Source organism: Echiichthys vipera (assembly GCF_963691815.1).
Source record: "Echiichthys vipera genome assembly, chromosome: 2".
Lineage (NCBI taxonomy): Eukaryota > Metazoa > Chordata > Actinopteri > Perciformes > Trachinidae > Echiichthys > Echiichthys vipera.
In genome coordinates, this window is record NC_139827.1 from 19589700 (window position 1) to 19613042 (window position 23343).

Below are 23343 nucleotides of genomic sequence, written 5' to 3' on the forward strand. Positions count from 1 at the left end.
TTCATTCAACATTCAGAACATGAATATAGCAAAAACAAATATCTGCTTTGTAAAGATTTAGTGGAGTAATGACGTCCTAAGCAGACAATGAAGTCACTCTGCCTCTGTGTGTGTTGTAATCTGAGTTTCTCTGTTGTTTATTTTGATAGCAGGTTCTGCTATGCATGTTAGTGTATGCCAGTGCCGTGTGTATCAGATGACAATGGCTGTGACAGTATTTGACGAGCTGGTGAACGGTTGGTGAGAGCCCACCTTTTTTCAGTATTTCAAGTGTGGCACATTTAAGTAATTTACTTGAGTATTTCCATTAATGCTACTTTATAGCCTACTTTGAGTTGACTCCATCTCAGATGCAGTTATTGCACTTTTTACTACACTAGATTTATCTGACAGCTTTAGTTACTCTCCGGATTTAGATTATTAATACAAAAATATAACAAATTTCATATTTATTATGTATTATTATAGATTGAACTACCCTGAAGGAATATAGAGTAGGCTACCAGCTGCAACATTAGAGTGATGGACCCATTAATGCATCAATAATTATATTCTAATAATATAATATCTGAAATGGGCAGCTTTGCACAATGAGTAAATTTACATTTGGTACTTTGAGTATCCTTTACTGGGATGCTGATAGTTCTTGATTTTGAATGAATGACTTTTATTGGAACAGAATATTTTTGCCTGTCCTTATAGTCCTCATACTGGTATACTAGGTATCCTTATACTCAAGTAAAATATCCAAGCCCAACACTGCTCAGAGCGAATATCTTCCTATAATGTAGTCACCATTTATGATTCAACATTAAAATAATCCAACATACAGTATAATGTCAGTAAGAGAAGGGTGGCCAGTCCCCCCCCCCGAACCGAACCAACCGCTATGGTCCAATAAATGTTGACAGTCAGCGCCGTCGTATAGGGGGGAAAGGTGATGACAATTCTAAGGGCCCACAGCCAGCCAGGGCCCACACACTGCTCCAGTAGCCTCTATGACAAAATGATTATGCACTGAACTAATATATATTCATACGAATGAATCCGAATTAAAACAAAGCCACAAGTTGTACAATACTCTATATATATGTTTATTCTATTCAATAACCCCCCTGGCCCCTTCTTAGAAAATGGTTTGGTCCACACCGCGGCTCTTTCTTCCCGGGGTTCTTCCTCATCGGAATTAAGTGCTAGCCGGTAGAGAAGCTAACTGCAGCAGAGTCAGTATGCCCCCCAAAAAACACAAGTCTGGACACCAGAAAAGAGTTGAGAAAGAGGTCAGGTGTACGAACAGCAGAGCAGGGGCCCAAGACATCAAAACCTTTTTTTTTAAGAATGGTGAGAGTAAACTACCGAGGGCGGCTTAAACAATTAGCCTGCTTGTTCATTCATTTAATGTCTGTAATATTACCTTTGACGGGGCGCAGGCTGGAGCCTACGCTAGCTGTCATCGGGCCCCGCTCTGGACAGGTCGCCAGTTCATTAAAAAAAAATCGCCAGGTCATTGTAGAGCGACGGTTCCTAGAGTAGCTATAACTGAACGTTACTAATTTAGGGGCTACCACCGTGACTGTGTGTTTCGCACATAACACTGTCGGACAGTGCTCCAGTAAGCGCCCATTCAGAGGCTGCACTCAATTGTATTATGACCCATTCAATTTCTACTCAGTAATTATGAGCATCTGACGAAGGTCAGTTACGTTTTCATGATGTGTTCAATGTGGTCTTGTAAAATGTGTCATTAGTGGGACATTTGAATAGTCTAAATACAAAAAAAGTTAATTGTTCAAAGATTTGTCGTTGTTGTTCTGTTTTTTTTGACAACAACAAAGTAAAAAAAAGACTATTTAGAATTTTGGACAGTTTACACTGACTTTTGAATGGTTTAAAAATATTTTAGCCATATCAGGACTTGAACCAGACACCTTCTGGTTCCCAAGCCAAGTCCCAACAGACTGAGCTACTGACGCCAACAATTGTTGTATACAATATATATAATTTAACAATAAACCTTTATCCTCTGCTGCTCCAGAATCAGCAGTGCCTGCTTCATCTGAGTTTGACCCCACAGCAGACCACTGAAAAACAATACAATTGAAGGTGGCAAGGAATAGGGTAGAGGGGCCCACACCGATATTCTTTCAGGGGGCCCAGAATTCCTAGCAACTGCCCTGTTGACAGTATCAACAGAGTCACCTGAAACAGACAAAGTAGGCCTACCTGTATGGGCCGATACTCCCCACCCTTATTGTGCTTTACTTAACCAACCACAGTTTTCCCTCTCTGCCGCTCCCTTCCTCTCCATCTCGCAATCCTGCTAGTCCCGCCTTCCACCGCCCCTGTGAGAGGGACTGGGAGTTTAATGTTCCCTCTGCCCGTCTTCGACACCCGGGGACTCATTTTTTTATTTTACTGCCATTTCTTCCTCGACACTTTTTTTTGGGTGTTTTAACCTCCCCGACATTTGAAGTTGCGTTCAAGAAAGTTAGACCTGCTGCATTTTCACCTCCCACTTCTCCCGAGCAACATTCAAGTTACAAGGTAAGGCCAACACAGGCGAGCTAAGTGCGTGACACAACAGGTGTATTGTTAACTAAGCCTGGTTTCCTCAGCAAAACATTTGTTTTCATTCTTTCTCCCCCACTCTTATTGTTGCAAAGAGAAACTTGATATTGTTGAAGTTGACAGCTTTAACTGCACCTCCTCAGACGCAGGTGTAGCCAGGTTGCTGTGTTGCGTTCAGGTCCTTTGCGAATTAGCCAATCCCTAGCGAAAATGGCACCGTGGGAGATGACTGAATTCTCATGGTGTAGGCTATTTGTGAATTCACTAGTGGATTGATTCTGGTGTAACTTGAATCTTCTATCACCGTGATAGCCTTAAATACACAATTGTGTATCAGTTTTACTTAAAAAGGCTCGTTTTGCTCTCTGGATTAGCAGACTTTAAGGTTCTGTATGTGTTAGACCCAGTTGAGGTTTTTCACCCACAACGCATACACCGAGACAAATGTACTGTTGCATATTAAACTCCAGAAAAAGCTGTCAAGAAACACAGCCAGGCTCAACTGCGACAAGTGATTGATCGTGTCTAAATTGTACATTTTATGATTCAGTTACAGATATTGGGAGGTTACAGCTTGATTTCAAAACCCAAATCCAGTAGTAGAGTGACTTGTATGACATGAAAGCTGTAGATGCACGTCACTCCAAAAACCTATTTGGCCTTATTATAGTGCTTCCCCCTTGCTGCATACACCAGGGCACCTGTTTGACCTGTAGCAAGTCTATCTCAAACATGCCGACATCAGAATGACTTGGATGTTGATTGAAATTAATGACCTCATTTAGAAATTCTTTGTGATGTTGTGTCAACACTCAAACTGTGTGTGTCATCATGAGGCGTGCCTTTATCCAGATCTTAGCATCAGGGCGTATAGCATACTGTATATTTAAGGGATAAAAAGATAAACTCATATTGACCGAGATGGGCCGCCTCTCTTGTGAAATTGTTTACTCAAGTACAACAGTCGTCAATAATAATTTCATAATGAAAGACATCCCAGGACTTAACATTGCAGACTGAGTATATTGTGTCAGGATATTTAGCCACTTTTCCCCTCTTCTCTGTTTGCAACCAGTCTTCTCATTCATCAGTGCTTCTTTCTTTTCAGTACATTATGTTAATGAGATACTGCTGATGGTTACTGGAAACCTTTCTGCATTGTCTCAGTCACCTGCTTTATTTGTTATTCCAACTGCTAACTCATAGTAAGCTCATGGTAAGCCTGTCATACCTGTTCTTGTGTGTTGATGGTTGCGATATGGCAGAGGTGGAACAATTGATGAAAGATGGAGGAAAGAGGGGATATGAGGAAGGAATGGAGGGTTGAGTAGGACAGTGAATTTATGTCTGTAAAGTTGAAAACAGCCTCGGATTGAAGGTAATGTGGGTAGTTTGGTTGCTCATGTAGTCCAGTAGGCCATTTTGCAATGTGATTTCCATACCCTATGTGTATAAGTAGTAAATCTTCTTACAAATAAGCCTTATTTATATCATATACACACTTTCTGTCAAATGCTGATGAGGGTTAAAAATATACAGGCGTGCCCAGAGACCATGTTGCCAATATAAACAGCCAGTCAAGTTTTTTTTTCCACTTTAATTTTGTTTTCCCTGATTTTCAAGATCCAAAGGCTCTCAACCCTAGCTGAACCTACTGTCCCTACAAAGTGCTCTCTGCTCCACCTTTCATCAGATATTTAATAGGACAAAGGTATTATTTTACAGATATCAAAATATTATCTTTAACCCTCTGTAGACTTTAAGCTAATGTGCCTTTCAACACATGCATGCACTAGGATATGTTTACTGCAGACACTGAAATGAAGCCATTGGCCAATATATGCTTTGGCATTTCGGATGTCATCAAAAATGCATGCTATGGTTAATGATTTCGTTGCGCTTTACAGCTTTTGGTAGGTTACAAATCAGATCTGACCTGAAGGCTAAAGTGAACATCCTACCGGGTCTGCATACAGCGTCTTTCTTTCATTGTTTTTATCAAAGCCTTCCTAACTTAGTCTTACCCATCTTGACCTTCAAGGGACCCCATGTGGATTATTTTATAGTTTTATTTTAACACATCTAAAAGCAGTTAATCACACAAAATCTGGAGCTTTGAATAACTTGTGTTTGACTTGATATCAGTTCTTGGAAGTCATATCTACCCTCTCAACATGGTACATTGAGCTAATGAACCCCCACTGTGGAAACAGCAAGGCTGCTCCTCCTGCTGTGCTAAATCAAGAAAATCTTTGTCCAGATTATGGTGTTAGAGAGTGATACTCACTGTATAATTACTTTCTTGTGTCAATCTTAAATGATGTTAATAGCTTTGTGTGAAAACTGTCATAGGTTTGATTTTCAATAATACACAACTCAAATATGCAATACAAGGCAATTCATTTCAGTATCCAATTATTTACAGCATTCTTTCGTAGAGGCCTAGGTGTTGGTTTGTTTTGCACAGTTGACTCATCTGTAGAGCTGCACAATTTTCTCAACAGAAAAACTATTTTGATAATCGATTTTCATGCAACAATAATGGTCAGATTAATTGATAATGAAATTAATCGTTGCAGCCCTACCGCAATCTGTGAGGTAGCCTAATTCTTACTATGGCTTTTTAAGACTAAAGTTTGAACTGTCGAGCCGGTCATCACAGTTAATAAAAATCATGGACCTGTATAATCCTGTAAAATAATCAAATTGATGTTTAATGCAATGATTTGTGTTCCACGGCTATAACACCAAAATAGTCTTTCATATGTGTAAAACAAAACTCTTACTCGCTTGTTTTTGTTTAACTTGCTAGTAATAATAATCAAGTCCAAATTGAAAATTAAGATCATATCATCACAATATGATTCCTTGAATTTCAATAAGCAGCTATAGGTCTTTTAAGTCTCTCCTTTGTAATACGGCTTCCAGTAGACCCCATAGGACCTCAGCTACCAAAAAATGACATTGGTGTTTATTGAAATAAAACAATTGTTTTCTGGTCCTAGTCATTATCTGTCCTGGATTACATATATGATGATTGCGGAATTAAATGATAATTTTTCATGTTAAGAGTTTGACAGTTTATTGTAAGATTGTTCAATGAAGATTGTGCACTGGAAAAGCGTAATGAGAATGATTACATTTAATGACGCCAATGTGACGTGACGTCATCACGCTTTTCCTCACTCCAAGGTGTTTTGTGCTAGAATGTCCACATTCCAGCATGAAACGGGTGTTCTTTCTTTCAATTCTCATCTGACTGTAAGACTAGGAAGCAGCACTCCAAGTTGTTCCATTGCAATAGACACCAATGTGAATGTTTTGGGAGCTGAGGTCCTATTGGTTCTACCGGAAGTCGTATTACAGGGGCGGGACTTACCAGCCCTATGGGTTCAGACATTTGTTCCACTTGATAGTAATGTATCCATTTAAATTAGGTCTCATATCACAATGCCCTATTGATATATCTTCCAGATCCTTAACATAACTTGCTTACAGACTTTCAAATATGTTTCTCTACTGTTTTCATTTTTGTGCAGCATTCTTCTCCACTTTGTCTTCACCCCGATCACTCTGTAATTTTGTATACTTTAATTCTCTTAATCCAGATAATTTCCTCTGCCCTCCCTGTGTGCAGGGTAACCGGACTCCATTGTTAGTAATTGAAGTCACGACGCAACACTGTTCTCAGTAGACAGTGGCTGGTTTCTATAGTTACTGTCAACAGTCTGGGCTGAGAAGTGTTTGTAACGATATCCTTAGGACAATTCTAAACATAATGGTGGCCACCTTGAGTCCTCTTCCTACCAGGCCCCAGCTGTTTGTGGAAAGAAACTTCATATTGTGAACAAACAGGTGGCAGATACACTATATACTTCTATCATGCCATTTGATATAGATTCCGACATAACGTAAAAAGATATTACTCATACAGAGATGAAGCCTGATGCGAGTGATATTTTGTGTCGCTGACAAGAGAAAATAAGCACTGTTCAGGATGGCAGGTTGCTGCAGCCTATGACAAAACACATTGAGTAAGGGGCAGGGTACGCCCTGGAAAGATTACCAGTCTGACAAATACCTACAGGCATCTAATAATATCCTATTCCCCTAACCTTCTGTCTTTAGACTGTGGGATAAAATCCATTCAAACATTAGAACATTTAAACTCCCCGCAGGGAAGGGTGTTATCAAAGGACCTCTCCCATGTTACATTTGCATACTAGGTGTATCACATTTTGAGGCTGATTAAAGATTATGATAACATAAAAAAAAGATCGTAGGCTACACATATTAGTAAGAGACCGCGCGCAGACAGGTGACTGGCACGACACATGACGAGGGTTAAGAGGGGTCAGTAGAAGCCAAGCCCCCACGACAGCGACCTCCTTGTTGATCCAACATGGAAGTGCCCAAAACTACAGTTCTCTGAGTGGCCACTAGGAGTAGTGTGTATAAAAGATCAGTTTCTCACTGACCCCCATGTTAAATAGGCTGTTTTTCACCGCATAATTAAACCTCTTTAAGGCCTGGTACAAAAACCCCTTCTAGTATGTATGGGGCGTGAATTTTTTTTGTACCAGGCTAGTTTTTATTTTATGGGAGGTTAAAGTTTATGAATAATTAGGGACGAAGCCTCTTGATTGACAGTTAGCCTCTGGCCCTCACTTCGCCTCGGAGGCTAGTTGTCAGGATTAGCATACTAACTCCGTCATCTCGACCTGGACTGCTGTCATTTGTGTGGTGGTGTTACTATAAGTGACAAGATGGTTTGCTCTTCAATCGACTGTACAAACAGATGGTTTAGGAACACACCGTGTTAATGTTAGCTCTGTTATGCTAATTAAATAGGGGCACTTGCACCATGATGTGCAATACAGCCTACTATCTATGGCACATACACTAGATGCTAATCTGGAGCACCGGGAGGATTCGGGCTGTGAGGGCCAGTGTTTTACAGTCAATGAGCATGGTACTGTGTTGAATATCAGTTTAAATCATATATCATAAATGCTGGCTGCCTGCACTTGACTACCGGAGCCCGTGTGTTTTACACTAGACTGACACGCGAGTGCCTTCACTCGACTTGCGCAGCCAGTGTAATCTCTGCTAGAGACATGGAGTGCCGTGTCAGTCTCTGCCCTCTAAACAACCCATTTCCGTTACAAAATTTAAAAAAATTACTCCCGTTCCTTCCCGGTCCAGGAAAATAATCTCAACACTGACTCCCACTGTTTATCTAGCAGCATGTTCTGTTAGCCTAGCTACAGGGGGTAGCTCTAATGTTGCTAATCCAGTATACATCAGCCAGACGCCCGTATCTCCCTCCACCCAACGTCACATTAATGCCATTTTTTGGCAAGAGGAAATGAGGAGGAGTCAAAGTCTGACAAGATGCTGATTCCCAGAGGCGAGTACAATTGGATCAAGTTGAGAGAACGGGCCTCGACGTAGAGGCAACATCCATTTTTTTATACAGTCTATGGTAGTAACTGATGCACCGGAGTGAAAACTCTCTGTCAACCAGCCTTTCTGATGGAGAGACACAAGGAAAAATTGTGTTTGGCAAAGTTACAGAGCTCATTAAAAGTTAAGATAAGATTAATCGATTTATTGCTTATTGCGACAGGCCTATATGTAAATAGTTTAGGAAATTCTTAATCTGCTGTCAGATTGTGTTATGTTGTCTGTAGTTTAACATTTGGATGAGTCATTTTGCAACACAAAGCACTTCTTATGGCTGTGGCTCTAAATCTTTATTTTCTTTTAACATAGCCTTTTTTTCCCACTGCAAAGCATGGCTCGACTTGACTTGAATCGCTCTTTTTTGCTATCCCATTAGCAAAAGTTATGGATTCTGGACTTTTTTTGGTACCACCTTAGTCAAAGGTCCAAGTGAGCGAGAAGCCATACTAGAAGCCCATACTACTACTAGAAGTATGTCCAGACCAAAACCACGATCACTCTTTTGGTCATGGAGTGTCAACGCTCAGCTTATTCATTAAGGCACCACCCCGTGGAAGGAGAATGTGGGTTAATCATTATAGATAAGGAAAATCTGGATAATTGATTGCTCTCGATAAAGCGGTTTCATGTGTTGATGATTAATCCAAGTGAGAGGGAAAATGTAGGCATATAGTGCAAAGACTATGCCATGGTGAAATGATAATGGTTCTTTGTGTTTGTGTTTGTGAATAGAGAGGCTGGAGGTTTAGAATGACGTTGGTGCTACCCACACCACGTCAGTGACGGCTGTGCACAGAGTGAAGGGAGATGAAGGGGTGGAATTGAAATACAGAGAAAGAAAGGCAAAGGTTAATTACTAAGTACTATTGGGGATACAAAATGTATCCCCACAGATACTGAGAAGTTGTTTTCTCTCAACAATATTTGTGTGTACGACAGAACTGAATCTCAATGGAGGATAAGGACACGATTGTCTCAGTTTCCATGCCTAAAGTTTGATGCAAATGTATGATTTTCCCATACGTGAAAAAGTTGACCTTCTCTCAGTCCTGGATAGGCACCTTGTTAGAGTTGGACGTGGTTTTATATCAGGCTCATCTTTGAAGACGTAAGATAAACTGTATTTGGTGTCCAAATAATTCTCAGTATTTAATGTATAATGTACTCTAAGAATAATTTCTCGAAAGCAGTAATAATCTAGGAAGTGTCTCTACCTGCTCAGCAACATTGGTTAATGTCTGTATTATGACATGTCTTTGTCCTTTCATTTTATCTTAATGTCAGGTGTTAATATTGTTAATTTCTTTATAATTTCAGCCATGCTACTCCCCTCGTCACTGCTACTCCTCCTTGGCCTCCTCACCTGGGGTCCCACTGCATCATGGGCTGCTAAAGTGATCGTGGTCCCACCCATCATGTTTGAATCACACCTCTACATCTTCAAGACGTTGGCCACGGCTCTTCAGCAAGAGGGCCATGATACCCATTTTCTAATTTCAGAGGGTCGTGGGGTGCCTCCCTCCCCTTACTACCACTTACAGCGCTACCCAGGGATCTTTAACAGCACCACGGCTGACAATTTCCTCCAGTCCAAAGTCAGCAACATCTTCTCAGGTCGCTTGACATTTCTGGAACTTTTTGACATTCTTGAACACTACTCCCAGAACTGTGATGCTGTTGTTGGCAGTGTTGAGGTAATGACCCGCCTCAAGGAGGCCAAGTTTGACCTGCTGCTGGTGGACCCGAATGAGATGTGCGGTTTTGTGATCGCTCATATCCTGGGTGTGAAATATGCCGTGTTCAGCACAGGCCTCTGGTACCCTGCAGAGGCGGGCGCCCCAGCCCCACTTTCATATGTTCCCGAATTCAACTCACTGCTGACAGACCGCATGTCTCTGGCCCAGAGGATCACCAATACAGCTGTTTACCTGGTGCAGCGCTTTGGAGTCCGTTATATTGCACTGCCCAAGTATGACCGGATTATGAAGAAACACGGAGTGAAGCCTCAAGTGGCCATGTCTGACTTGGTGCAGGGCAGCCAGATGTGGATGCTTTGCACTGACATGGCTCTGGAGTTCCCCAGGCCCACCCTGCCACATGTGGTGTACATTGGAGGCATCCTTACCAAGCCCCCCAACCCACTGCCACAGGTCAGTACTGCGAGATACACAGGCAGCTGACAAGCACATGGTGAGATTGGCAAAGACATCTTGTCTGTGCTTGTGCAGTGTTTCACTTTTGATTGTATGTCATTTTACGTCACACTATCAATGGAAAAACAAGTTAGAGACTTTATAAAGATAAAATAACCAAGACACCAATGTCTGTTTGAGTAATCCAGCTAATTAAACATCTGACACATCATGGTACTTCATTAAATGGATTCAAACATCGTATCAAATCCACTGTGATTTTAATTCAGTTGTGCTCATTGATGTGAAACACTTCCCGTAATGGACTAATACACCCAGAGAAAAGGTAAAGAATAGTTATTGCAGTATTAACCGTATGGCATGATCTGTGGTTGTTGAAAAACGGTATTTAATATAATGTATATTGTCATACGTTGCACAGCCCTGCTGCAGAGCTAATGTAATTTCTCATTTATGATAAGAGATGACCTAATTCATTTATAGATCTACATTTTAAATTGACAGTTTCACAAATACATCCACATGTAGTCCTGTTGGGTTCTACTATGGATGCTGAAACATAAAATAAGGGCTATGTGCCATTGGTGACAAAAGCACTGCAATACAATGTGTGTGTGTGTGTGTGTGTGTGTGTGTGTGTGTGTGTGTGTGTGTGTGTGTGTGTGTGTGTGTGTGTGTGTGTGTGTGTGTGTGTGTGTGTGTGTGTGTGTGTGTGTGTGTGTGTGTGTGTGTGTGTGTGTGTGTGTGTGTGTGTGTGTGTGTGTGTGTGTGTGTGTGTGTGTGTGTGTGTGTGTGTGTGTGTGTGTGTGTGTGTGTGATGATTTCAAAAGATTTAGTATAAGCAACAGGGAGAACATAAATCTACAGCTGTTCTTTCAACTATTATTTTTTTATTGATTGTCAGTGAATTATTCAAAAGTTGTCATGGTGACAGCTCTTATCTTTTACATCACATTCAAGAAAACATTTTTTGTTGGAAGGCGGAATCAAGCCACTACTTTTTCTGAGTCTCCCTTTTCTTGGAGTAATCTCCCCTGTCCAGTCGTAACAGTCGGACTGAGTTTGAGTGTTTTTTTATATCTACCCTTTCTTGTCGGCATGGTCTCCCCTCTTTCTGGTACCTACCATAGTCCAGCTATAAAGCGATCCTTTATAAATGATGCTTGGGTTAGGATGGGTTTGGGTTGAATGGACGTGGTAGATTTTGAGCAAAGAGGCAAAGAGCAGAGGTGGGTGGTTACGACAGGGGGGGTTAGTCCAGTGCTCGGATGCCTAGGGTCGGTATCTACTGCGGGGGGTTTTGGAATGCCACTCCAACCAATAGGGCGCATTGTGCCATGCTGTGTGGAGGGAGTTATAATGGAAGTGAAGGGAGAACGAGGCTATTGTTTTGGGCAGAGGTCTGGGGACACTGAGAGTCTTTTATGGGGTCACTGAGGCTGCGTTGTAGGGACAGTAGGGCTGCGCTGCTGGGACACAGAGCCCAGTGTGCCCCTGATGTTGCTTCGTGCCAGGGCCAGCCTTAGCTGTCGCAGCTGGACCGTTAGCCTTCCACCCTTTGCTTGTCCTTCACTTCTATCACTCCAACATGACTGCTCCCTGATCACCCTCTGTCAGTCCATACATCTTCACTTACCAGAATCTGACCTTTCCTAAGTAATGTGGATATAACTCCTTTGAGTCGAACCTAGGACAAGAACAGAGCCAAAGTTTTATTGATAGACCAAAGCTACGGTTCACACAGATCAGAATGAACTAATTCACAATTAATTTGTTCTTTTTTTTTTTTTTTAAATGAGCTGCCCTGAGCTTTTGTTTTCAGTAGAACCTAATCCTACCCATCTTTACCAAGCCCCCAATCATAACCACTGCCCACTTCCGAAAGTCAATGTTTCATGGAGTCTATCTTGATTTGTTCATAAAACTCCTTCAAATATTCATATGAACTGGTTTCAGCAGTACTCTAAGCTGTTTTGTCTGAATTGTCAGTTGCACTAACTATGCCAGATACTCCACTATAAATCCTCAGGTGTCGTAAAAACAGCATTATCTTCCGTCGACCATTCACCAAAAACATGAACACACTCTTTCAGCGTGTTCACACACAGCATGGCTATTGGATATAGGTAGGATTCTTGATAAATGAGTTTATACCTCCACTTCTGCCTTAAAGCTGTAAGATTTGGGGCTATTTTTCCTGCAGAACCTATATGGTAAACAAAATAGTTGTCATTGAGGTCTGTGGAGTACCTGAAGTATACAAGTATGCCTCTGCCAACCAGTCAAGTTGCAGTTTAAATATAAATTGTCCAGATTTACACAAAATATGCAGTGAAATAAAAGAGGAATTTAAATGTTCTCTGTGCTCAACTCTATATGAAAGGAAGATTTAATGTATGAGTTGAAAAACAGGAAGTGGTTGTGCCTCACAGATGCAGTGCATCTTGATGGAATGGACTGGTCCATTAAGATTAGTCACTTTGTGGTTTATCAAAATCCTTCATTCATTTTGTATTATTTTGAAATAATTATGTATAATGCAACACCAAATTGCAAGCACATTCTTACTTGCAGTTCAGAGGAAAAATACATTTTAAATTTAGTATTTTGCTTGTCAACTACTTTTCCTGTGTTTGAATTTAAGTAGTTTCTCTTTTACAACCAGCTGCAATATGATAAAGTAGATATTGCACTTAAGGGGTTCATGACACTTAAGGGAGTCTCTTATCTTATCTGCCTGTTGCTTCTCAAATTCCAACCTTATAAAAACTTTTTTGGAATACTTTATGCTCATTGATAAAGGGATTCTGAAAATGTCAGTGAGTTTTATGAAATTCTCTTGATGTGAACATCAGAGCCATCCCATGCCTAGCACCTGCAGTATCTAATTACACCTATCACCCCCTCAATCAACACTTCACGTCACTTCCATCTGGCGGGAGATAGGCACAGAGATTTTGTGTACCGTATATCTGTATATGCGGCTGTGTGTATCTACATGTGGCAGTATCTGCATATCTGTGTGTTGCTGTGTGTGTGCTGGCTGTGAAAACAAATACATCTCGTCATTTAATCTAAATCTAAATCTAATCTGATTTCACATTTATCTGTAAACCCATAAATCATTTAGAACATGAGTGAAACAAACCTCATTTTTAAAGCAATAAAGACAACAGTCTTCAAAGTTTATGTTAAAGGTCTGGGTCATTGAACGCTCTCGAATTACACATGAATGAATCTACTATGAAAGAAAGGACCGGTGAGGAACTTCAAGGAGGGAAAAATTTGTTTGTTTGCATTGTATTATTATTAACCTCTCGTATTCCCACAGGATTTTGAGGCATGGGTGAATGACACAGCGGAGCATGGCTTTGTGGTTGTGTCGTTTGGAGCTGGGGTCAAGTACCTTTCCCATGACATTGCTCACAAGCTGGCAGGAGCCCTCGCCAGACTGCCCCAGCATGTCATCTGGAGGTAAAGTACCTGTTTTCTCCCTCATACTAGTCACAGCTGTCACTGCAACAGGATTTTCTAGCAAACTTCAAGTTACTGACTAAAAAAGTATTGGTTTATATAGACCCCCATAATCAGGTATACTACGTCTGTGACACATGATAAATATGTCAACTAAAATAGGTTGTTCCTCTGTGACAGTCTTTGTGTTGAGACCAAAGTCAATATTCTCACCCTATGTTAGCTTCTGGGTGTTATCTGATGGGCCAGGCAAAATATGTCTATGAAAACCTTTGCAGTATCTGTGCATGCATGTGTCCATCACAGTGTTTTAAACCATGAATGCAGGTGTTTAGGTGTTCAGGATGCATTAATAACAAGAGGTCATTCACATAGTTATCTAAAATGTTTGTGCTTGCCTAGTTAGAGGGATAGCTGTGATTAAACTCTAATCTCTAGTAATCATTTATACAGAGTCTCACAACAATGATCCACTGACTGTGACCTGAACAGGGCAACATTTATTCATTTGTTTATTTAACAGGGACAATGGGCAGTTATTGACTGTCCCAGAGTTAGCTAAATAGCTAACATAATAGGAGGAGGGAAAGTGTGGGGCTGAAAGAGAAGGAAAAAAACTAAATGTGATACATCCATTAACCTGTTAAATCTCTTATCTCTTTATATAAGAGAGTATATTTTAGAGTATATTTAAAGTGTAATTCCGGCACATAATCACCCCATGGTCTTTTTCTGCACTAACATACATCAAATAAGCCATCGAGACAGTTTTTTTCGTGTATGAACTATTAACGGAGAAATGTGGTAGAATCGCTGACAGCCGGATGTGGCTAACACTGATAAGCTTGGGACATTACGTTGAAGGTATTAAAACAGCTTTTTTAACCACTAATACTGCTCAAAATAACACCAAACCTCTACAGTAGCATGATCAGAGTCCCTACACATAAAACGAAGCACCAACAGCGTAGTTTGGAGTTTATTAAAAGAGTGTTTTGAAAGACTTACCTACTACCCTGGTACCAGCTCCTCTCATAGTTAAGTTCATTTAAGTCAATTACCAAATGCAATCCAAAAGGACGGAGCCCATTGGTGCTTTGTTTTATGTTTAAGGACTCTTATCATGCTATTGCAGATGTTTGGTGGTATTCTGGGCGCTGACTTTTCTATAGGTATGTAGTTGGGTTAATATTTAAGCATATGCCTGTGTGCAGAGGTTGGTTAAGGTCTTCACTTGTACAAACACCCTACACAATTTACAATTTCATAAATATTTTGCATTATCCTAAAGCACTTCAGTAACAAGTTCACAATGTATGTTTTCATGTACCCAATGGAGATGGATTACTGAATTTTGATTTTTTTGTCATTGACGGTTCTTGTTCAGTTAAAACATTATAACCATAAATATAATTAATGATAATATTCCAACCCATTCAAATTCCTTCTGGCATTCTGTGTGACATGCAGGCATGCACAGTTTACTCTAGACCCCACACATGACAAACATCCATCAGCAAAAAGTTCAATTACGTTCAGAGTTACCAGAATAGTGTTTTTTTTGGGGGGTAGAAAAAATAATTAATTAGGAGAGGATAATATAAAGTTGATATGAATCATAAATCAGAGAATGTAATTAAGTGTGCCTTTTAAAGGTTACAGATATGACACACATTTAATCAAGCAGTTAGTGAGTATGTTGACACCGTGCAGTAATACAGTACATTAGGAATATCAGTCAACCACTTGAGAGCTAAGAGAGAGAAAAGTCAAACGGCACTTGCACAACTAAAGCGAAACCGACACACAGTTTGAACTGTTCCCATATGTACATGTTTTGGTTTAATTATGCAACTTCTTAAATTCTTTATTTGTCTGCACTCACCTTTTGTGCATGTTTTATCGCATATAATAGCAAAAATGAAGCAGTAGGTAGTGTATAGAACGAGGAAAAGCAGCCTACTGTGTCATGCTAGGAGCAGGACTCCCTATAAGACTGAATTTGTGGGGTTGGATCAATGCATTTTAGTGGCTGGAGCTAGGCAGAGACCCTTATATTATTCAAGATGATCCGATTGTGGTTACAGTATCTTGAATTAGGGGATTTTCAGAAAACTTGCCAGGGTGGTGGGCAAAAGGTGCTGTGTGTTGTGATGAGGGATGCTGGATTTACCTTAGCATGCAACGTATGTGCAGGGATGTGTGATAATATGTCATTTTGGAATGGAAAATGGCAAAAGCAAATCTCAAGCACTGATCATTTTTTTTTACAGTGAGATATCAGATAAGGATGCTTTTGTGAGCCCCAAGACTTTGTATGTGACATTGAATGATAATCTGTCTTTCAGTGGCCCTTCCAAACTAATGGAAAAAGGAAGAGGGCTGATGAGAGGGACAGGGACCAAGCCAAATGAATCGTGTCATTGATAATTGGCTGCATGAATGTAGGCTTTGATTGGCAGAACAGTGAATTGGTGCTTTGTTGACGAGAGAAAGAGAGATGAAAGGCTCTGGGTTAGGGAGGGAAGGAGACAGAGACGGACGGATGGGGGTCGTAATGTTACATGCATATGCATTGTGTGCTACATTTGTTGGGAAATGCTTCCGCACACACAACCATAGACACCGACAGATGCATACACAATGTTGTACACATTAACCACCACACGTAGAAGACAAAGGGTTGAAACCTAAATGTCTGGGAGAAACAAGCAAAGCCCTTTTGCTTTTTGCCTTTTTGTTTCGGAAAAAGAGATCAACATTGTTTACTTTCTGCATCCTGTCAATGTTGTTCGTATGCAATATCTTTTGTATTTATACATACTATCCATCCTCTGCCCTCACCACTGTCTGTATGTCTACAATGTCAAGAAGTATCACCAATGAAAGTTCAATATTAAAGCTACTACAAGGGGGTTTTAACTGGTTATCAAACAGTCTCTGTTCAATACTCATGCCTCTACATTACCTACATAAGCAAACATGAGAACATTGGCTATTTCTATATAGTTATTATTAATGCCTGCCTCTGAGTACGATTCCCCGTTTAATCAGACATGACGATTAACAGCGTGCAGGTTCACCAGCAACTCCTTCAGCTCAGATTCCAGTAGGGCCCTCTGGCAGCGTCTAGCCTGCATTGCTGGGCCCACTGGAGGGAAGGCAGGCATAAGAGACCCAGAACCAGGTCTGAGTGGGGCAGACCCTGCTGCAGTATAATGAGAGGTTTTCTAAATGGAGTCTAGCAGCTGCAGATCTTTACACTACCACTGCAAACTTTCTTGTAGTAACTTTACGTACCACAGAGGTGAAACACATTATTGATCTACATTAGTCCAAAATACACAAGAATGAGTAAAAAGAGTGCACATAACGATATGAGTTAGCCCCACAGTATTGAGAATTAAAACACATTAGTCTCAGACAGCTAGTATAATGTCTAGTAGTAAACTGATTGCAGAAAATTAAAGGATTAGTTTTACCTTTTTTGAAAATACACTGATTTGCTTTCTTAACTTCCTGGAGTTTTATACTGACCACAAAGTTGCCTGGCAACTCCTGCAGACTGAAAGTTACAGAACCTAGTCAGTCAACTTGTCCGGCACATAACTCTGCATCCCCATCCCACATAAAAAAACTGTGACACGTTATTTTTTATGCTTCGTTTTTTTCAGATGAAACAAGTGAGTTTAGTGGTGCTTGTAGGTGGACTTTGTTACCTTTGGACACAGCCCTGTCTAGCTGTTTCCCCCTGCTTCCAATCTGTGTGCTATGCATAGCCAACAAGCTGCTCGCTGTAGCTTCATATTTACTGTGCAGTCATGAGAGTGGATCGATCTTATCTTTGAACTCTGCAAGAAAGCAAATACGTGTATTATCCATAATTTCAAAGTGTTCCTTAAGCAAATCAAAGTCACAAAACGGTTGAAATAAAAGGGTACTTACAGATAATGCTTCAACAAAGGTATATATGAAGTAGATAAGATGTCAACATTTGCACAAATCTGACAAATGTGAAATAAATAAGAAATAGGGTGTGAATAGCATTTCTTGTGGTTTTCACACACTGTGATGACAACATCATATAAAAAGTTGAGCTAAACTAACCAATAATTTAATTTTTGAACTTCCTTAGATTCTCTGGAGTTCCACCCAGTAACCTTGGCAACAACACAAAGCTTGTTGATTGGATGCCTCAGAATGACTTATTAGGTGAGTGAATTTCGAGGACACCGTATACTGCTATGTGTAATTCAGCTTTCTGCGGTCAAATTTATTGTATTGCACCATATAAACTGAAATGTATTTGTCTGGTTCAAGACATGTTTTGACACATAGCTGATGCTTGGTGTTTTAAGTTCCTCCTGGCAGTGGGGCAAACTTGGTTTTGTGTTGGTGGGCCTCCTGTACCTACTTATTATCCACCGTAGACGGTAGAATATGAATGTATGCTTTCTGGCTTTCAGGCATCAGGAATGTACAACAACAACCAGATATTGACAGCTTGCATTGTATTCTGCAGTGGTGTAATAGACCATGGTTAGCTAAGCCTGCAAATACTGAAATGCTACGCCTGTCTGGCTTTCTCGAAGGTAAAACAGTGAAACACTTTCGTCACAGCTCTGTTATACCAAAGTGTATTTATTGGCATTAAATGTTGATGGCCAAATGACCAATTCAATGTTTATTGAAATTTCATAAATAGAACTTCACCATCTCGTTCTAAATCTAACATTTTGGGGCTAATTTTAACTGCCGCATGCCATCCAACTGCCAACTAATGCTACAGAGAGGAAAAAAACTGTGTTTAACGTAAGTCTGTGAGTTTCTGTGATGGACTGTGTAATTCTCTTTGAATAGAATTGATGTTGAGATTAAAGTTTTGACATGTTGAGCAACTAAAACCAAACTTTCACACATCCTTAAATCATACTGAAAAGGTCATCCAGGTGGATATATAGGACCCTGATTAAGAGGGGAATCAAATATAGCTGTGTTCTAGGTGAATTACACCATTTTTTAAATGGGTATAGAGAAAATAAAGCTTCTTCATAAAAACACTGACTAAATATTTGTTAATTAAACTGTTTTCTCTCTTCCTCTAACTGTAAACCATCCTCCCCTGACAGTAATTAAGTGGGGTGCCACAGTTTGATACTGCTGAGTGTGCATAAACTGTAATTAATGTTGAAAAAGTAACCCAGCAAAGTAAGCACCCTGTCAAAAATGACTAATGAACATAACGCCTAACTAAAAAAATAAAATCCCTTATCCCACCTGTCATGTAGGCCATGCCAACACAAGGGCCTTCCTAAGCCATGGTGGACTGAACAGCATCTACGAAGCCATGTATCACGGGGTGCCAGTGGTAGGTGTGCCCCTGTTCGGAGACCACTATGACACCATGACTCGTGTTGCAGCCAAAGGTATGGGTATCATGCTACACTGGAAGTACATGACCGAGGAAGACCTCTACACAGCCCTGACCAGCGTCATCAAAGACACCAGGTTAGATTTCTATGTCTTGTATGGACAGTCACACACATGCTTTGTATATTAGCGTTATTGTTCCATCACTGCCATCTGGTGACCACATATGGAACCACCACTCTGTCACTTCATGGCACACATACAGTACAATGTTCATCATATTTATCTTACTTTTATATGTTTGTGCTCTCATGAGTTGGTGCCTTTGCCCATAAAGAGTTGTCTCTTTATCTCCTCACTTCCATCTTCTGTCTCTCCCCACCTAGGTACCGCCAGCAAGCACGTACTCTCTCCAACATTCACAAAGACCAGCCAGGCCATCCTGTGACCAGGGCTGTCTATTGGATCAGCTACCTCCTACGTCACCAGGGTGCCAACCACCTGCGCTCCACCGTATACGAAATTGCTCCCTACCAGTACTTCCTGCTGGATGTGATTTTCACCGTAGGGGCCGCTTTGGCTCTGTTTGTCTTTGCCCTAAGACGGTTGGTACAGTTGCTGAAGGGGAAGGCTGGGGACCAGAGCAGAGGAGGTGGCTTCACCAGAGATGATGGAAACATGGCCAACGGACATTGCCATAGCGAGAGCATGGCCAATGGGAAACACAAACGCAATGGCTCCTTGAAAAATGAGAAGAAGATAAATTAATGTTTCGAATGGCAAAGAGGGATGAGGAAGAAGTTGCCCCAAGGACTCAGCTCTAGGTTTGCTTAAGTGTTTTTTATAAGAGCTTTGAGAGAAAGCTGTTCATAGGTCTGTGTCGAGAGGTAACTGTTACTCAAAGCGAGCGAAGAGGCTGTTACAGGATACACAGTACATCGTGTTGGGACATCGGGTGCTCAAAATCGTGTGTGTGTGTGTGTGTGTGTGTGTGTGTGTGTGTGTGTGTGTGTGTGTGTGTGTGTGTGTGTGTGTGTGTGTGTGTGTGTGTGTGTGTGTGTGTGTGTGTGTGTGTGTGTGTGTGTGTGTGTGTGTGTGTGTGTGTGTGTGTGTGTGTGTGTGTGTGTGTGTGTGTGTGTGTGTGTGTGTGTGTGTGTGTGTGTGTGTGTACGCTGAGACAAATTTAACGAAAACTCTAACAACAGCAGCTACAGCAATACAACACCAAATTGGAAAGTCATTGAGGATGAAACACAGGAAAGACACAATGTAAGGACATTGTTTCTTCATGAGCATCATCTCTCCTTCACATTCTCTGTTGTCTTCCAGCCTTCCTCCCCAGTGGAAGGGTGATGAAGAGGGGAAATCCCAAGCGCCAACCCCTCATCCTCAGAGCAAAACAATAAAACGAATGGATAACTTTTGGAATAGTTTAGGATTTAACGTTTTTAACAGCGAACTCTGCTTCTCTACAAGTGTCTGGTAAACTGTAAATAGAGGACAAATCTATTTATTACTATACAAATGCATTTTAACAAAAGGCCTTTTTAACCTTATCTTATTTTTAATTTATTTCATGTATCAATGGTGTGATAGCATTATGATTGACAGGTACTCCATCCTCCAAACTAACTTTCACACAGCATTGTGTGTGTCCTATTAGTGAAACAAACAAAATAAAGATTGACAGCTGCAGTCATTAAAAGTCTGCACAGGTCCGCGCTTTCTGCAACTGCATTATCCACAGTATTCATGGCGCTCTTGTTTTCATACTAATCAGAGTGTGGAAAATATTTGTAATTTCTCCCTTTTAACATGGCAGTGCCATCCTGTGAATGCAATTAGCTGTGCAGCATTGTGTCTTGACTGACATCTTGCTCTGGTAGAGAAATAACTCGTACAATACAATGCAATGATACAATATACTTTATCATCCACCATAGGGAACTTTGTCTCGGACTCAAATGCTGCGCACATGTAGTTGCGTACAGTGTGAAAGGGTGATCATGTTATCATCAAACGATATAATATTCAATGACTATTGAGGATATTGTGGATAGGCAGAGCCAGATCAGAACTGTGCTCAAGCTCATCAAGTCAGGCGATCAGGGATGAGCAAGCTTAACTGATTTACAATGGCTTGCTTCATCGCCCCCCCATATCTTAATTCTGCCTCCCTCATGTATTTATTAATCGGTAAAGATTTATCACCTGATGCTACACTAGACTTTGTACATCATTCTTCTGATAATTCATTTGATGGATGATTCCTAACATACTATATGCTGCAAAATGCTCAATTTAAATAACTGAAATCCATTCAGTGTTTCTCTCCTGCAAGTGAAAGTCTGTTAGATGTAGCTATTGAGGTTCATGTACAAACTAGACCTTATGTAATTATATTAACTTTGAGTATGAATGATTCACATTCTGTGTGGCCTTTTATAATGCAAATATTTGCGTAAACTTGAATACATGTGTGGGTTTGCTTGGTTCAATGCTTGTGCGTTTAAGGTCACTGTATAGCTTTAGACTGAGTGTAAGGATGAAACAAAGCAAATTAAGTATGTTTTAGCCCACTGACAGTCATGTAGAAAAAAACACTGTTTTTTCTGCCAGTACTACTAGGTGTAAGTCCATGTCCTTTTCTTTCAATAATACTGAAGTTACCTTCTGCTTTGTTTTCATGTGTCAATCCAGTCCACTTTTATTTTCTCGACCATGATGTATGTTAATTCTCAATGCAGATGAAGGAAGGGTTTAAGGAGGGAGAAAGAGCGACTTACTTCCGACAATGAAGGTGAACCCCACTTCTTCTACAGTGAATAATTCTGTGTCAAAGTGACACTGATCCCCGCGGCAAATTCTCTTTTCCTGAACCCACATAGAGGAGATCAAAGTACAGGGCGAGCTGGTAGAGTATCTTTGGAGTTTGCAGGGATTCGGTATCCTGTTACTGGACATCTCAGAAGGGCAGGTGCTCATGGATATGGGCATAAAAATCTCATAAACATGAGACGTCCAGTTGAACTGTCCATCAAACCCCTGGCCCACACTTCCTGTATATTCCCCGCAGCACAGCCCATAGATCTACCTTTTTGAAGTTTCAAATTGCAACCACAATTAGCATTCTAGTAAAGAGATTTTTCACCAACTTACTAAAGCCTCACACATGGACAATATAGTAATGTTTAAAGAAAAACAGAATGAATGCTATAACTTAACCTGTCAAAAGTTGTTACCAACATGTATGTTCACAAATTCTATGTGACCATTTTCATGTTTTTCCTTTGTCTGTGAGCTAAAATTACACTTGCACAGCCCAACCCAGTCCTGCTGAAAACAGACTATTATGCTTCAATCATCACCATTATCTATAGAAAGTTCAGCTGTTGGGTGTGGTAGGTGGGCCTGCAGGTGCTACACAAGCTATGAACAGGGTCTGGAAAGAAATATTATAAAAAATATAATGTGTGAAGATATATCTTTTCATTATTATTTTCAGTATTAATGTTATAGCGCACATAGGTAAATGTCCCACCATGTTCTTTCTTTACTACTTTTTAACGTTTTTGTACTCACCCTGAAGTCTGACGTGTCTCTGTTCTTGTGATGTTTGCGTTTCAACAGCTTGAAGTTTTTCCTTTGTTATGTCGTGCACTTGCTTGTTCCATATGTCCAACTCTTTCTCTTACTCTTCCTGGTGTATTCTGCCGTCATTGTATTCTTGTCATTTTCTTCATCGTCCCCTTTTATATATTAGATGTCTCCACTCACTCGCCATTTTACTTTGATTTAAAATGACATGAAGTCCTCAATTTTCCTGTCATGTGTGTCCATGTTGTAAATAGAACACTGTAAACTAAATACTAATGCTGAATAAAAATTACATATTTTGTTTGCAGAGATGATTGAAAATTATTTCTCAGAAGTCGGATTGCATGAAAGCTGAGAGCGGCTGTGCTTGCAATTAACTTTTTTTTTAATGCAGTTATCTTGTAATTATATTCATTAACTAGAGATGACAAAGCTATTTTTTTCTCGATAATTAACTTATCCCAAGAAAACAAAATATTGTCTCCTCTTATTACTTCTAATGTTTATCAGAGATATCAGCCAGTGCTACAACTGAAGTGTACACACACTGACATTTATGTTAAATGCATTCTAACAGCCCATATCAAGCTGATATGACTTTTACATTGGGATATCTCTACATTGATACAGTAAAATGCTCAATTTAGTATCTGTTTGTAGTCAGAGATGTCCTCAACTCAAATGTATCAGAAACTATTAATTCCCTTTTCCCCCC

The 23343-nt window shown here is 40.4% G+C and overlaps 1 protein-coding gene across 1 annotated transcript; it reads left to right on the forward strand.

Moving 5' to 3' along the window:
• Window positions 1-2343: 2343 nt before the first annotated feature.
• Window positions 2344-20049, forward strand: ugt8 (UDP glycosyltransferase 8). Its single transcript, XM_083929365.1, has 6 exons — window positions 2344-2544; window positions 9352-10184; window positions 13519-13661; window positions 17797-17873; window positions 18950-19169; window positions 19418-20049. Exons 2-6 carry the CDS (start codon window positions 9354-9356, stop codon window positions 19797-19799), a joined length of 1653 nt encoding a protein of 550 aa, XP_083785491.1. The 5' UTR covers window positions 2344-2544; window positions 9352-9353; the 3' UTR covers window positions 19800-20049.
• The last annotated feature ends 3294 nt before the right edge of the window (window positions 20050-23343 follow it).